Here is a 16452-nt window from a genome sequence, read left to right as displayed (position 1 = left end):
GCGGACTGCACAGGCTAATCTGGGATGACACTTTACGCACATACATTAAGTCAAGTTTTCTCAGAACAAGGCTCATATTTTCCTCATTTTAACCAACAAAACAATCCAGTTCTACGGCGAGTGATGTCTATTGCTTAACGTCCTTACAGCCAGGGCAGCACTCCCCCGGCGCTGTGAATGGCACAGCCGGTGCCACGCACTGGGGTACGTCACAGAATACTGTGGAGCACACCACCTCGCCTCGACTGCAGATACAACTCTCACAGGGATTTTCATCCGGGATGTCTTCAACTGGAAATAGCATGCAGAAAGATCAATTCGAGGCGGGAGACTGATTCAAGAAATCTGATGCTATGTTCAATAATTCATTTGTACGCTGATTAACGTTGATTAGCGTTGCATGTTTTAAACCAAACATGTTACCGGAAATCGACTGCCTCCTGTGACAAGTGTTTCTAAGGGTAATGTTACAATTTAAACATACATATACAAAGTTATAGTGTAATTAAACAAACGTGCATCTGTGAATGTATCTGTCGATTACAGATACGCTAAGAGTGCGTCAGATATATTAAACTCCGTTCGAATAAAGTTGGAATAGAAACAGAATATAGTTTTCTGACATTGTTTTGTAATCCCATTCATTTGCAGATACAAACATATTTCTCAGTAATTTTTTTGTAATAATGTTTCGATCTGCAAAAAGGTAAGATTATGTACAATTGACTAACTTGTTTTTCAAAAGAAGATATTATCAGATAAGTTTTAGCGTAAAAAAACTGTTCTGATGCATTTATTTGAAATAAAAAATACATCAATGCTTACGGTCTTTAAACACTTTGTCGCCAACCTTGCAGGAGGTATCTGAAAGGGAAAAGAGCGACAGTTAGAAACATGTCGCCAACCGTGCAGGGGATATCTTAAAGGAAAAACAGCGACAGTTAGAAACATGTCGCCAACCGTGCAGGAGGTATCTGAAAGTGAAAACAGCGACAGTTAGAAACATGTCGCCAACCGTGCAGGAGATATCTGAAAGGAAAAACAGCGACAGTTAAAAAACATGTCGCCAACCGTGCATGAGGTTTCTGAAAGAAAAAACAGTGACAGTTAGAAACATGTCGCCAACCTTACAGGAGGTATCTGAAAGGGAAAACAGCGACAGTTAGAAACATGTCGCCAACCTTGCAGGAGGTATCTGAAAGGGAAAACAGCGACAGTGAGAAACATGTCGCCAACCGTGCAGGAGGTATCTGAAAGAAAAACAGCGACAGTGAGAAACATGTCGCCAACCGTGCAGGAGGTATCTGAAAGGAAAACAGCGACAGTTAGAAACATGTCGCCAACCGTGCAGGAGGTATCTGAAAGGGAAAACAGCGACAGTTAGAAACATGTCGCCAACCGTGCAGGAGATATCTGAAAGGGAAAACAGCGACTGTTAGAAACATTTCGCCAACCGTGCAGGAGATATCTGAAAGGAAAACAGCAACAGTTAGAAACATGTCGCCAACCTTGCAGGAGGTATCTGAAAGGGAAAACAGCGACAGTTAGAAACATGTCGCCAACCGTCTAGGAGAAATCTGAAAGGAAAACAGCGACAGTTAGAAACATGTCGCCAACCGTGCAGGGGGTATCTGAAAGGTACAACAGCGACAGTTAGAAACATAAAAAATAAACTTTCAAGCCATTACAGCGTTTCTTTTACTAGTTTAATGAATGCATAACAAATCACCAACCTGCATGTGCGTATGTGATAACGTCATCATGATTAAGAGTACATAATTCAGCTCAATGACGCGAGTGCTTTTGCATTTTAAAGAGTAGTCTAATAAAAATACGTCACGATTATTTTGTGTGTTTGTGTGAATTATAAAAATATCATTTGAATGGCAGAGTGTTTGTTATATATGGCTCGCATGAAACTGGTGCGATTAAATTTCAATTTTCGTTATTAATGTAGAAAGTACTCGAATAACGGCATGGTTCAAGTGCTGTGTAAACCGTCGAAAGAATCTGTCATTTATTTTTTAAATAACTTTGTTCAGTCTTCATTTTATGGACATTGTAGAAAAATCAAAGGGTTCTTACTTGGATGAATAAGTCGTATTTGATCGATGATTAAAAACCACGTCTATCCACAAAGAATTACCCAATAGCTACAACTGTTTTCAAATACAAAACGAAAGTGAGGTAAAATGGTTTATTTACTTAGAATAACTATGTTTATTGATTTAAATCGGATTCATCATTTATCATACCACTACATTGATGTATGCCTGATGTAACGCTGCCTGGTATATTTTTATCATACCGCTACATTGATATCTGTCTGAGAGAACGTTGAGTGATATATTTTCAATATCAGTTCAACAGGAAGTTGTTATATTATCCAATGTTTGAAGGTAGGTCATATTACTCGGAATCAACTATAAATTCATTAGTTTTGGTAAAATAGATTTTGATTCAACCAACCAAACACTTTAATTCGAAAATGTTTTAGACACAAAAAGCAACACAAACATCAAAACATGTTTTTAAATATTTACAAAAAATAAGCGCATGTGCTCAGGGTGACATTGCTGACACGTCAAACATCACATTCATTTCCGTTAAACATGCATGTAGCGTCGTAGTTCATTATTTCTTTTTAAATGAGTTCGTATGGGGTATGATAACCATACAAACAGGTAACTGCCATGTCAACTTCTCGGCAAGCCTCGACCTTCTTTTATTCTAAGCCTCATCTGATACATGACAGAAAAATAGAAAACTAAGACACTTACCTGTTATTCTCTATATACAATATTAGGTACGGCAGCCATTTTTGTTTTTGGTTGAACAATTTATGTTTGAACAAAACTGTTTGTTTTCTTACTTATTGTATACTGTTTGGCATGCTGATGACATTTAATATAAGGTATATCGCGATATTTTGTCCTGCTGCGCAGTTTTTAATGGAATTGTTCCGAACTGTTTTGACCACAAATATAATTGATAAAAATACGCACTTTTAGACTCAGTTAATTTAACCCATTTATGCCTAGTGGAGTCTCCCATCCTTCTAAATTGGATCAATTTATTTCCAAAATTAGGGATGTATTCATTTCTATATTTAGATTTTTTCTTACAGAAATTCCTTTAAGCAAACAGCGCAGACCCTGATGAGACGCCGCATTATGCGGCGTCTCATCTGGGTCTACGCTGTTTGCCAAGGCCTTTTAGACGCTAGGCATAAATGGGTCAATGTATTGTTGGTTGTAGCTCTTTTATATATATTTCTTTTGAAAAAAACAACAAGGTTTAATAATTAAACCTTGTTGTTGTTGTTTTTTTTTGCAAAAGAAATATATAGAGGTAGGATAAATAGACAATAAGGTGAATGTCTTTGTGTGCTTCAATTTATCCAACTCGACTCAGAAAATCTTACACGACTTGATTAGCCGCCGTGCAAACCTTTCTTCAATACTTATTATACATAACAGAATACCTAGATACTCAAATGATATTCTTTATATCTTCTAAAGTGTTTAAGGCAGCGCGCTTGATTAATGGCTATTGCAATGCTTCCATTTAAAGGGGGCTGTGTCGTTTCCTTTGAGTTTTCGTCACGCCAGCCTGTCAGTAGTGTCGTCACGCCAGTCTGTCAATAGTGTCGTCACGCCAGTCTGTCAATAGTGTCGTCACGCCAGTCTGTCAATAGTGTCGTCACGCCAGTCTGTCAATAGTGTCGTCACGCCAGTCTGTCAGTAGTGTCGCCACGCCAGTCTGTCAGTAGTGTCGTCACGCCAGTCTGTCAGTAGTGTCGTCACGCCAGTCTGTCAGTAGTGTCGTCACGCCAGTCTGTCAGTAGTGTCGTCACGCCAGTCTGTCAGTAGTGTCGGCATGCCAGTCTGTCAGTAGTGTCGTCAAGCCAGTCTGTCAGTAGTATCGTCACGCCAGTCTCTCAATAGTGTCGTCACGCCAGTCTGTCAGAAGTGTCGTCACGCCAGTCTGTCAGTAGTGTCGTCATGCCAGTCTGTCAGTAGTGTCGTCAAGCCAGTCTGTCAGTAGTATCGTCACGCCAGTCTGTCAGAAGTGTCGTCACGCCAGTCTGTCAGTAGTGTCGTCAACACGGACAAGAAATAAAGCGGAGCAATTATCTATCGTAGTGATTGTAATAATAATAAGCATTTAAACAACGGAAAGAAAGATATAACACATCAAATTGATAATTATATTGTCCCCCAACGTGAAAATGGTTCAGCTAGTGCGCATTGTCTGATGACACACCATTACCGCCGATGTATTTCCTTCCCACCGGACTATTGTAAAGAAAGCAAAGCAATTGATACTCAACGCATTAAATATGGTGTGGAAGCATCCCGACATATCAGAACATATCCCGAACTCTAAACCTTGGACCCCCTCCCCGTTTCATATGTTAACGACATAACATTTACGGTTACAAAGTGTACGCACGACTTGGATGTTAAGCGAATGCTGTGATTGCGAATGTACACACTTTGAATGTAAACACATGCTATCTTACAGAAATCGCACGATTTTAGGATATATATTCAGCGAGTGTTTGTTTATTTAATTAACTTATATTGTTCAACCAATCGTGTTTCATCGACAGTTGGTTTTGAAAATAAATTTACATAATTTAAAGAGACATGTTCACAGATATGGTAATTTTTAAGGGTGTCGAAAAATGCCTTAAATAGCAAATTACAAATGTTAACCACAAAAACGCACAGCCCAATAATAATGACAAAAAAAGGTTCACGAAAATAAATGTCCGAATCGAACCAGGTTTATATTGAAAGGCTATAGTCGAAACAACTCAGCCCTCCAAACCATTCTATACTGCCATACATTTTATACTTGATAAAAGTGATCCATGCGTTGCAACAAAATTTAAACAGCAGAATCGTTCTGTTTATTATTATATCACTCCTCTTATAGTGAACTTTTATTTTTTCAGTCTGTGACAAAATTATAAAAATATCATTTCGACAATATGTGAACAAGCCTCTTAAAGCTAGGAAATCTTACAGTCTGTCATTTACTGAAAATTAAGCTAAATAATATATTGTTGTTTTTTGTTACGTTGAATACAGTCGACATATTGAAATATAGTATACTTTTGTATGTTAACATTAAACGTGTACCACAGACTCGCTTAGTTTTTGTTGAACCAATTTTATTATGCTGAATTTTCAGACGATATGTATCGAAATATTGTACTAATATTGAATACATGCATGACGTCGTTTTACAGCCAATACATTTGAAAAGGGTATACGATAAATAACATGTTTGTTGGTTTGTAGGTTTGTAAGAATATCTTGTCCTTCAAACTACTTCTTCAGATTGTATTAATTATTTTACTATTCTTTTCGTTCATCATATTCATTAATTATTTTACTATTCTTTTCGTTCATCATATTGAAAGGGCATTGCAGTGAAATATTGTTTGACACTATAACATTGAAAATTCGACTTTGTTTAATGAAAATTTGTCTTTTACACTGCTTTTGCATTTTGTTGATTTACATGGTTTCCTATTATAAGACGTATTAATGCTTGTCATACGTTTGCGTTTTTGCATCTACCAAAGGGCTGATTACATTAAACACTAAAAAAACGCAATTTCCCAGAAACAGTTGTTAGAGACATAAGATATAACTCAAAATACAATCATTTGTATGCGGCTTGCGTTTCGATTTGTTTTTTATATTCTTCCAAATGCAATGAATACAACTGTTAAGTTCATGTTATTGAAGAACTATATGAACACTTCTGTACATAGCACTCCTCAAACTTTGTTTTAAGTTTCACCCATGAAATGGTATTAATACCGATTTTAAAATCGATAAGCATATCCTCTTTGTGCCAGCAATTACATAGAGCATATTTGTTGGATTCGGTGGATTATCGATTTAAATTCACGAGGTGATCATAGAAAAAATAATATGTTCACGAGTGGCGCATGCTTTTTTTTCACAGTTTATATACATTGTTAAAGAGTTTAACTAAAGAATTTTGCTGGGAGAATGACGTCATTTCGTCAAAAAAATGACGTAATTTCACAGTAAACTGAAAATTATCCATAATTTTCACTGTAAATTTTCACTGTTTTAAAATGTTAAATTATCAGTTTTAATTCACTGATATTTCTCTATAAACCACCGGAAAGCATAAAATAATTCGTTTTAAATAAAACCATACCTGCATGAGACAACACTGCGCTGATAATTCTACCAATTCAAATCACTTCTGACAAATATTGCATTTGAGACAACACGGTACTTATAATTATACCAATTTAAAGCAATACTGATCTGTATTGCGAATGGGACATCAATGTACTGACCTCTATTGCTTACGAACAACACTGTACTGATAATTCTAACATTCCAAATTATTACTGACCTGTATTGCATACGAGACAACACTGCACTGATAATTGTACTAATTCAAAGCAATACTGATCTATATTGCATTAGGGACAACATTGCACTGCACTGATAATTCTACCAATTCAAATCAAAACTGACCTGTATTGCATACGAGACAACACTGCACTGTTAATTCTACCAATTCAAATCACTTCTGTCCAATATTGCATACGAGACAACACTGCGCTGATAATTCTACCAATTCAAATCACTTCTGTCCAATATTGCATACGAGACAACACTGCACTGTTAATTCTACCAATTCAAATCACTTCTGTCCAATATTGCATACGAGACAACACTGCACTGTTAATTCTACCAATTCAAATCACTTCTGTCCAATATTGCATACGAGACAACACTGCGCTGATAATTCTACCAATTCAAATCACTTCTGACAAATATTGCATACGAGACAACACGGTACTTATAATTATACCAATTTAAAGCAATACTGATCTGTAATTCGAATGGGACAACACTGCACTGATAATTGTTCCAATTCAAATCACTTCTGACCTGTATCGCATACGAGAGAACACTGCACTGATAATTCTACCAATTCAAATCACTTCTGACCTGTATCGCATACAAGACAACACTGCACTCATAATTCTACCAATTCAAAGCAATACTGATTTGTATCGCTAATGGGACAACACTGATTGATAATTCTAACAGTCCAATAAAAACTGACCTCTATTGCGTACGAACAACACTGTAATGATAATTCTACAGTCCAAATCAAAACTAACTGACCTGTATTGCATACGAGACAACACTGCACTGATAATTCTAACAATTCAAAGCGATACTGATCTATATTAAGTTAGGGGCAACACTCTGCCGATAATTCTACCAGTTAAAATAAACTCAAATTATTTCTACAATTCGTTGTTTTATGTTTTATTCACACCAATTTAAAGCCAACTGCTTGATTGTTTACCAAAAAGGTCGTACAATAGGAAATCGTGACTTCAGACTTAATTACCTAATATAACCGTAGTGTAAGGCTGGAGTTTTTTTCAAATAGGTAGGGCCGGAGGTCTTATCATTGAATAAATTGAGTTGAGTTGAGTTCATACTGACCTGTGTTGCAAACGGGGCAGCACTGTCCTGGAATTGAGAATGGGTCCTCGCAAGGGGGCGCGGCACAGTCCATGATCGCGCACACAACCTCGCCGCTGTCACATCGACAGAACATACACGGGTCATCGTCAGGGACATCCTCTCCTGGCATCATAATGCAACAGTGTAAACATGATGACACGCCGATGGATAAAAGTTTAAACTGGATGAAATTATTTAAAAATGTCACCTACAAGAATAATGCACTACTGAGAACTGGAAGATACCAGTCATCTGTAAGAACAATGCACTACTGAGAACTGGAAGATACCAGTCATCTGTAAGAACAATGCACTATCGAGAGCTGGAAAATATGTCACCTACAAGAATAATTCACTACTGAGAGCTGGATAATACCAGTCATCTGTACGAACAATGCACTACTAAGAACTGGAAGATATGTCAGCTGTTAGAACAATGCCCTACTGAAAACTGGAAGATACCAGTCACCTGTACGAACAATACACTACTGAGAACTGGGAAATATCAGTCAACCAAACGAACAATGCACTACTGAGTACTGGGAAATACAAGTTACTTGTACGAACAATACACTACTGAGAACTGGAAGATACCAGTCAGCTTCAAGAACACTACACTACTGAGAACAATGCACTATTGCGAACAGGAAGATATGTCACCGACAAGAATAATGCACTACTGAGAACTAGAAGATACCAGTCATCTGTAAGAACAATGCACTACTGAAAACAGGAAGATTCCAGTCACCTGTACAAACAATACACTAATGAGAACATGAAGATACCAGTCAGTTGCAAGAACAATACACTACTGAGAACTGGGAAATACTAGTCGTCTGTAAGAACAATGCACTACTAAGAACTGGAAGATATGTAAGCTGTAAGAACAATGCCCTACTGAAAACTGGAAGATACCAGTCACCTGTACGAACACTACACTACTGAAAACTGGAAGATACCAGTCACCTGTACGAACAATACACTACTGAGAACTGGGAAATATCAGTCAACCAAACGAACCATGCACTACTAAGTACTGGAAAATACAAGTTACTTGTACGAACAATACACTACTGAGAACTGGAAGATACCAGTCAGCTGCAAGAACACTACACTACTTAGAATAATGCACTATTGAGAACTGGAAGATATGTCACCTACAAGAATAATGCACTACTGAGAACTGGAAGATACCAGTCATCTGTAAGAACAATGCACTGCTGAAAACAGGAAGATTCCAGTCACCTGTACGAACAATACACTACTGAGAACATGGAGATACCAGTCAGTTGCAAGAACAATACACTACTGAGAACTGGGAAATACCAGTCATCTGTAAGAACAATGCACTACTGAGAACTGGGAAATACCAGTCAGCTGTACGAACAATGCACTACTGAGAACTGGAAGATACCAGTCACCTGTAAGAGCAATGAAATACTAAACACTGGAAGATACAAGTCATGCAAGAACAATGCACTACTGAGAACTGTGAAATACCAGTCACCTGTAAGGACAATACACAACTGCAAACTTGAAGATACCAGTTAACTGCAAGAACAATGCACTACTTAGAACTGTGAAATACTAGTCAGCTGTACGAACAATGCACTACTGAGAACTGGAAGATACCTGTCAGCTGCAAGAACAACGCGCTACTAAAACTGTGAAATACCAGTCACCTGTAAGAACAATGCTCTTCTAAGAACTGGAAGATACCAGTCAGCTGCAAGAACAAAGCAAAACTTAGAACTGGGAAATACCAGTCATCTGTAAGAACATTTCACTACTTAGAACTGGAAGATACCAGTCAGTTGCTAGAACAGTGCGATACTGAGAACTGGGAAATACCAGTCAACTGTAAGAACAGTGCACACCTGAGAACTTGAAGATAACAGTCAGATGCAAGAACAATGCACTACTTGGAACTAGAATATACCAGTCACCTGTAAGAACAATGCACTACTGACAACTGGGATATACCAGTCACTTGTAAGAAAAATGCACTACTGAGAACTGGAAGATACCAGTCACCTGAACGAACAATGACCTTCTGAGAACTGGAAGGTACCAGTCACCTGTAAGAACAATTAATGCACTACTGAGAACTGGAAGATACCAGTCTCCTGTACGAACAATGCACCACTGACGACTGAAAGATACCAGCCACCTGTAAGAACAATGCACCGCTGAAAACTGGAATATACCAGTCAGGTGCAAGAACAATGCACTACTGAGAATTTGGAAATACCAGTCACCTGTAAGAACAAAGCACTACTAAGAAAATGAAGATACCAGTCAGCTGCAAGAACAATGCAGCACTGATAACTGAAAGATACCAGTCACCTGTAAGAACAATGCACTACTGAGAACTCTGAAATACCAGTCACCTGTACGAACAATTCACTACTGAGAACTGGGAATTACCAGTCACCTGTACGAACAATGCACTACTGAGGACTGGGAAATACCAATCACCTGTACGATCAATGCACTACTGAGAACTGTGAAATACCAGTCACCTATAAGAACAATGCACTAATGAGGACTGGGAAATATCAGTCAGCTGTACGAACAATACATTACTGAGAACTGGGAAATACCAGTCACCTGTAAGAACAACGCACTACAGAGAACTGCGAAATACCAGTCACCTGTACGAACAATGCACTACTGAGAACTAGGAAATACCAGTCAGCTGTGCGAATAATGCACTACTGAAAACTGGAAAAAACCAGTCATATGTAAGAACAAAGCCATTCCGAGAACTGGAAGGCACTAGTCAGCTGTACGAACAATGCACTACTGAGAACTGGAAGATACCAGTCAGATGTACGAACAAGGCACTACTGAGAACTTGAAGATACCAGTCAGATGTACGAACAACGCACTACTGAGAACTGGAAGATACCAGTCAGCTGAACGAACAAGGCACTACTGAGAACTGGAAGATACCAGTCAGATGTACGAACAACGCACTACTGAGAACTGGAAGATACCAGTCAGCTGAACGAACAAGGCACTACTGAGAACTGGAAGATACCAGTCAGCTGTACGAACCATGCACTTAAGCTACAACAGTTCAGGTTCAGAAGATATGTTAGTCCAAAACGTTTTTTCCTCATATTGATTTTCATACTATGTCTTGAATCTCGTTTTAAACTCGAAATTTAAGAATCAAACAAACACATAAATCATACATATTTAATATTATTAATGGAAATGTTTGATAATTTAATGTCGCCAGGGGTGGTTGAACCATATAACATATGGTTAAATCCGTCAAAAGAAAATAAGTTACTTTAAAGCTGGTTTCCAGAAGAACTGTGGCCACATGTGGTCGGTCATCAGACTTATGTCTTAAAGATATTCGGATGTTGTTTTAAACACACGAACGGTCTGTTCTCTTTACTGAAATCGTATTTAAATAACGTTATCAAGTGCACCCGACTGATATATGGTTTACCTTCGCGATATATCTTTCCGTTCTTCTTGCAGTTCTTGCTCTTTCCTGTAATTAAAATAGTAGCACGAATGTAGCGTGTAGTGCTAATACGATCTAAATGAATACATTTTATTCATCATTGTGATAGAACATGGGATATTTTATGTACTTTATATAAGTAAATCATGACAAATCGACCTTAACACAGTTATTTCCATATATGAACATTACACTTTCTTAACAGTGCGTCAATATTTTGCTTATACACTGTCATCCGGTTGTATAAATATGTACCGCCAAGGTTCGCCGAGACCCATTGGACACCTTGACAGCAAAAAGTAAGAAATAGCAGGTACCGTTGTTCTTGCAGACTGGACAGCAGGCGCCGGGGGGCATGTGTATGCGCTTGCACGTGAGGGGCATGCAGTCAGCCACGACGCTGCAGTCATCTGACACATAACATATGGGCTTACACAACGTCTTGTCATTTGGAGATGTTCAGTTTTTAATTTCTATAGCGTGTACGTATACTTGATTGTATATAATTTAACGTAGGTAAACGGACACTTTTACAACAATCGTAAACAATACGTTAAAAGGGCCGTCCAACAGATTTTGGCATGTATTGAAGCTTGTCATTAGATGCTTTATATTGATAAATTTAAACATTTGAACTAAAAATCTCAAGTAAAATAACAAGAATACAATTTTTTTAAAGAAAAAAAAAGTAACCCTCAACAGGGCTCGAACCACTGACCCCTGGAGTCATGGAGTAAAATGTCTCGAGCCTAGACCACTCGACCACCCATGCTCATGCTTAGAGCGGATGTATTTTTTAACTATATAAGCAATTCTCGTAGTTTCCCAAAATATAACTACAACAACAGAACTTTCCAAATTATTCAATCGTTTCGCGTCTCACGACGCTTTATAATTTTCAGGTTTTCAAATCATCAAAAGATGCATATAATAGATATTTAAGAGCATGGTAAATGGTCAGTATTACTATTTCCTCAAAAATATCATAACTAAAACGAAAATTTGCGAATCTGAAACAACTTTTTTTAATTTTGTCAATTTACCAAAACGTTGAGAAATAATATACATGTAATACATTCACAGTCTTCCATTTATTTTTACCGCATATTCGAAATAGCTAAGCATGCCAGGTATTCTCTCCATGGCGAACAAGCTGAAGCTATGCATCAGTTTTACCTATGACCTCCCTCACCTTTGGAAGGCACCACGCATTTCTGTCCACAGCCGCTCATACAGCACTTCCGGTTGTCTTTGCAGTTGGCATCAGTTTTGCACCGATCTTTGCATTTTGGCTCGGATGGATCTAAACTTGGTGTACAAAAGCCTGGTTTGCCTGAATGTTATATAAAATGCATATTTAACTTGTGTGCTTCAATTTTGCGTGAAAAGAGCATTGGTCAAGTTTGCCTAAATTTATATTGGACTGGTTTGCCTTAGATTTAGATAACATGAATATTGCATGGTTTTGCCAAAATGTTACGTGATTTGCAATGGTTTGCCTCCATGTAAGAAAAAAGAGTGTTGGGTTTTTTATTCTTTAAATATTGGACTGGTTTGTATAAATGTTCGATAAAACGATTATTGGTCTGGTTTGCCTTCATGTTAGATGTTAGATGAAACGAGTATTGTATTGGTTGCCCTTAATAATCGACGAAACAAGTAATGAACTGGATTGCCTTCATGTTAAATGAGACTACTACTAGTTGTACTACTATCACCACTAACACTAGAACCGCAATCATCACAGCCAACAAAAACCACCACCACTACTAATACAACTACTTTAACTCCTGCATCTGCTTCTTCTACTGCTGCAAAAAATACAAGAATAACTACTATTGCTACTACTACTTCTACTACTACTACTACTACTACTACTACTACTACTACTACTACTACTACTACTACTACTACTACTACTACTACTACTACTACTACTACTACTACTACTACTACTGATACTGATACTACTACTACCACTTCTACAGTGACTACTACTTCTTCTACTACTACTACTACTACTACTACTACTACTACTACTACTACTACTACTACTACGACTACTACTACTACTACTACTACTACTACTACTTCTACTACTTCTACTTCTACTACTACTACTACTACTACTACTACTACTACTACTACTACTACTACTACTACTACTACTACTACTACTACTACTTCTACTACTACTACTACTACTACTACGACTACTACTATAACTACTACTACTACTACTGCTACTACTACGACTACTACTTTCATTTTACTGCTACAGCTGCTACTACATGTAATACTACTACCGCTTCCATATAACGATATAATAGCGGATTGTGCGAGATACACGTGGCGACCCTTTGTCATTTAGTGCCCGATGTGAAGCACATAATCAACTGCACATCGGTTTTACTCCTTATGTGTTAGCAAGTTAGTTTTTGCCTCAGTATGTTACAGCTTTACCATAGGATTAGAACCGGGGGACCTTGGTGTTACCACTAGACTACGCTTCCGGTTACAGAGAAACAACTGCTATTGTTTCTGTCATTGGGCGACAGCTGTGGACTTAAGTCATCGTTTGTAGATCATTTAAAGTTTTAGTGGTCCGTCCGTGTTTATAAACCTTCAAGCACATGTTACCGAATATCCGATTTGGTAGATAATATTTCAGATTAATTGATCTTGACATATGTTGCCTTATAATTACAAAATCGTTAAGCGAAATCTATCTATACAAAAATGGACTAGTTTTATTTAAAATACCCCAAAATATAATTTTGCCACTTGTATGCGATTTGTTAGGTTTGTCTATTTGAAATAATTAGCAAGGTACTTCAAAAGAAATGTTACATACGAACAATGCAAACTTTTCTCGTCGTTGTTCATTAACAATACTCAAAAAGTGTCCGAAGAAGTATCGTGAATTTAATAATTTATTATCATGGATTACTTTTAAACGTTACAAAGATATTTCGAGTAAACAGTAATAATGATAATAATTGCATTCAGAAATGAACGGCGGATAAACAAATGTTCATGTTTAGGACGAAATAAAACAAACAAAAGCGTCCGAATCCGATCACGTGACTATCGCATGGGTTAGCCAGCAATTTCCGGCTTCACTCAACACTTCTTAACCACATTTGATTTAGCACCATGTGTTTTAGCCTCACAATTTTATGACGGCCACATTTACTGTAAACATCAAATATGCTGTTCTTACACCTACTTATGTTGTAATAAACTGAAATGTTTTCATTTTTAATTTCAAAATGCTTGAAGACGATAGGGCCACTTGGCATCAACATTACCTCTACTTGATATCTTGATCTTGTTGGTAATTTGAATTCCCATAAAACAAAATGGTCACTAAAACGTTAACGTTATCTAAATGCAGCATAAGTAATATTTGTTATTTAGAAAAACAACAACATGGAAATACTTGGATTTGATGTTTTTGACAAAGTATCAAGCCAACTATGCTTACTGCTTAATGCGCGCTTAGTTGTCTGAATAACATTGCGCGCTTAGTTATCTGCCTTACATTGCGAGCTTAGTTATCTGCCTTACATTGCGCGCTTAGTTATCTGTCTTAGATTGCGCGCTTAGTTATCTGCCTTACATTGCGCGCTTAGTTATCTGTCTTACATTGCGCGCTTAGTTATCTGTCTTACACTGCGCGCTTAGTTATCTGTCTTACATTGCACGCTTAGTTATCTATCTTACATTGCGCGCTTAGTTATCTGCCTTACATCGCGCGCTTAGTTATCTGTCTTACACTGCGCGCTTAGTTATCTGTCTTACACTGCGCGCTTAGTTATCTGTCTTACATTGCGCACTTAGTTATCTGCCTTACACTTTCTTCTTGTTTTTTTCAAAAGCTCGCTCATTCCGTCATACGTCCTTTGTTGCGTGTCCATATTGTTTACGAAATAACGATATGTTTAGTTTCTTGTTTTGTATAAGCATATCTGCGAGATGGTTTTGTCATTTTTATCCATGTAAAGCTTGTCTTATATCATACGTCAATAGAAACAAGGTTGATGATAGGATTCTAGGTTGCATACAGCTTTAATACTGCTACTTCAGACAATAATGCCTTGATGTTCAAAATACATGATAAAACCATACCCTTAACAGGCTTAATCTCACCCCCTGCTACCGCCTGAGCGAAGACGCATGTACAGGCCAACACTGTTAGACAGACGACACGAACACGCATCTGAAACATCCGCAAGAGCTCATACATGAACACACTCGCGCCCATGGGTGTAAACATTCAGATATAATAATACAGATTAAATGTAGTTTTCATTAATGAAATATCGTCCAATCAAATCAAAGGATGTATGCGTGCATTTCGGTCAATGCATCTTAATGTAAATTTACCGTATATGGTTTACTAAATTAACCAAAACAAACATATAATAAATCCATTTCACTTTGTTTAATGTCATCATAGATGGATGTTCGAATCGAGTAGCAAATAGTTTTTATCATTTCAAGTGAATAGTTAATAGAATATTTCAAACGGAAAAAGAAACAATAACTCACTATGTGTGTGTATTTGTTCACCTCCGCTTACTAAAGCAAAGTGTAACAAAATTGATGCTTGCGTTAAAACGGTATAAGCCGGTAAACATGGTCCTTTATAAGCCGGTAAACATGGTCCTTTATAAGCCGGTAAACATGGTCCTTTATGGCTATCCACTAATAGGATTATCGGCGCCCAGGTAACAGCAACAACAGTTATGATTTATTATACACGACTTAACAAACGAATGGGACGTTTATGTACAGCTCAATTGTTACCAATTATAGTTAATTTAACTATCGGTGTTCATTAAGAAATCCATTATGTCACTGATTGTCTGAAGATGTCAATTTACGCTTAATAGTATGGCCTTAGTATACACAGATTGTACGGATAAGTATTAGAAAAAAATATTTCAGTTTTGTTGTATCGTTTGTTTGAAGTTGTTTTTTGCCATTTATGTTGATTATTTAAGTCACTTTTCATTGCACGCTGAAATCTTCCCATTTTTGACGCGATGCAGTTCAAAATTGTCTTTCGTTAGAGTGTTATATTTTTCAATGTTATTATTCCACTTCTCTTCGTTGATTGCAAAGTTTTTCCCAATGCAATTCCTGAAGTGAAACAAAGTAAAATGGCACACCTTTTTAGATCAAAATAATCAAACTACAAACATTCCAGATTCCAGTTCTGTCAAGTTAGTAATTTTTTTAATGGGCAAACAAACAAGACACCACGAATTCAAAAAATAGAAGAAGTACTAATAACGATAGTTAAATTGTCCATGAAAAAAGCATGGCAGCATCCTTTATGCCAGATGTCTACATGTTTTCCTACATGCATTCCTTTAAAAATTATGTTGTGTGCAAACACTACCGTGATCTT

At 37.3% G+C, this 16452-nt stretch overlaps 1 protein-coding gene across 1 annotated transcript; it reads right to left on the bottom strand.

Annotated features, from left to right (window-relative positions):
• Positions 1–83: 83 nt before the first annotated feature.
• On the bottom strand, positions 84–15610 carry LOC127860816 (kielin/chordin-like protein). Its single transcript, XM_052399106.1, has 8 exons — positions 15588–15610; positions 15165–15255; positions 12226–12366; positions 11351–11443; positions 11016–11060; positions 7530–7673; positions 826–864; positions 84–291 (listed from the first exon to the last, which is right to left on the bottom strand). The coding sequence occupies exons 2-8, from the start codon at positions 15253–15255 to the stop codon at positions 128–130; spliced, it is 717 nt and encodes a 238-aa protein (XP_052255066.1). The 5' UTR covers positions 15588–15610; the 3' UTR covers positions 84–127.
• Between the last annotated feature and the right edge of the window lie 842 nt (positions 15611–16452).

This window comes from Dreissena polymorpha, chromosome 15 (assembly GCF_020536995.1).
Source record: "Dreissena polymorpha isolate Duluth1 chromosome 15, UMN_Dpol_1.0, whole genome shotgun sequence".
NCBI classification, from domain to species: Eukaryota; Metazoa; Mollusca; class Bivalvia; order Myida; family Dreissenidae; genus Dreissena; species Dreissena polymorpha.
Note: the sequence above shows the minus strand (reverse complement) of the source record. Positions and strands in the feature narration are given on the sequence as shown.

Bases quoted from the DNA above. Each gene is read 5' to 3' on its own strand.
- LOC127860816 (XM_052399106.1), bottom strand. From the start codon at position 15,255: ATGCGTGTTCGTGTCGTCTGTCTAACAGTGTTGGCCTGTACATGCGTC. The intron at 865-7,529 runs GTCAGTATGAAC...TTTCCCTTTCAG, and splicing joins CTGCCCCGTTTGCAACACAG to ATACCTCCTGCAAGGTTGGC. The intron at 292-825 runs GTAAGCATTGAT...TGCTATTTCCAG, and splicing joins CGACAAAGTGTTTAAAGACC to TTGAAGACATCCCGGATGAA.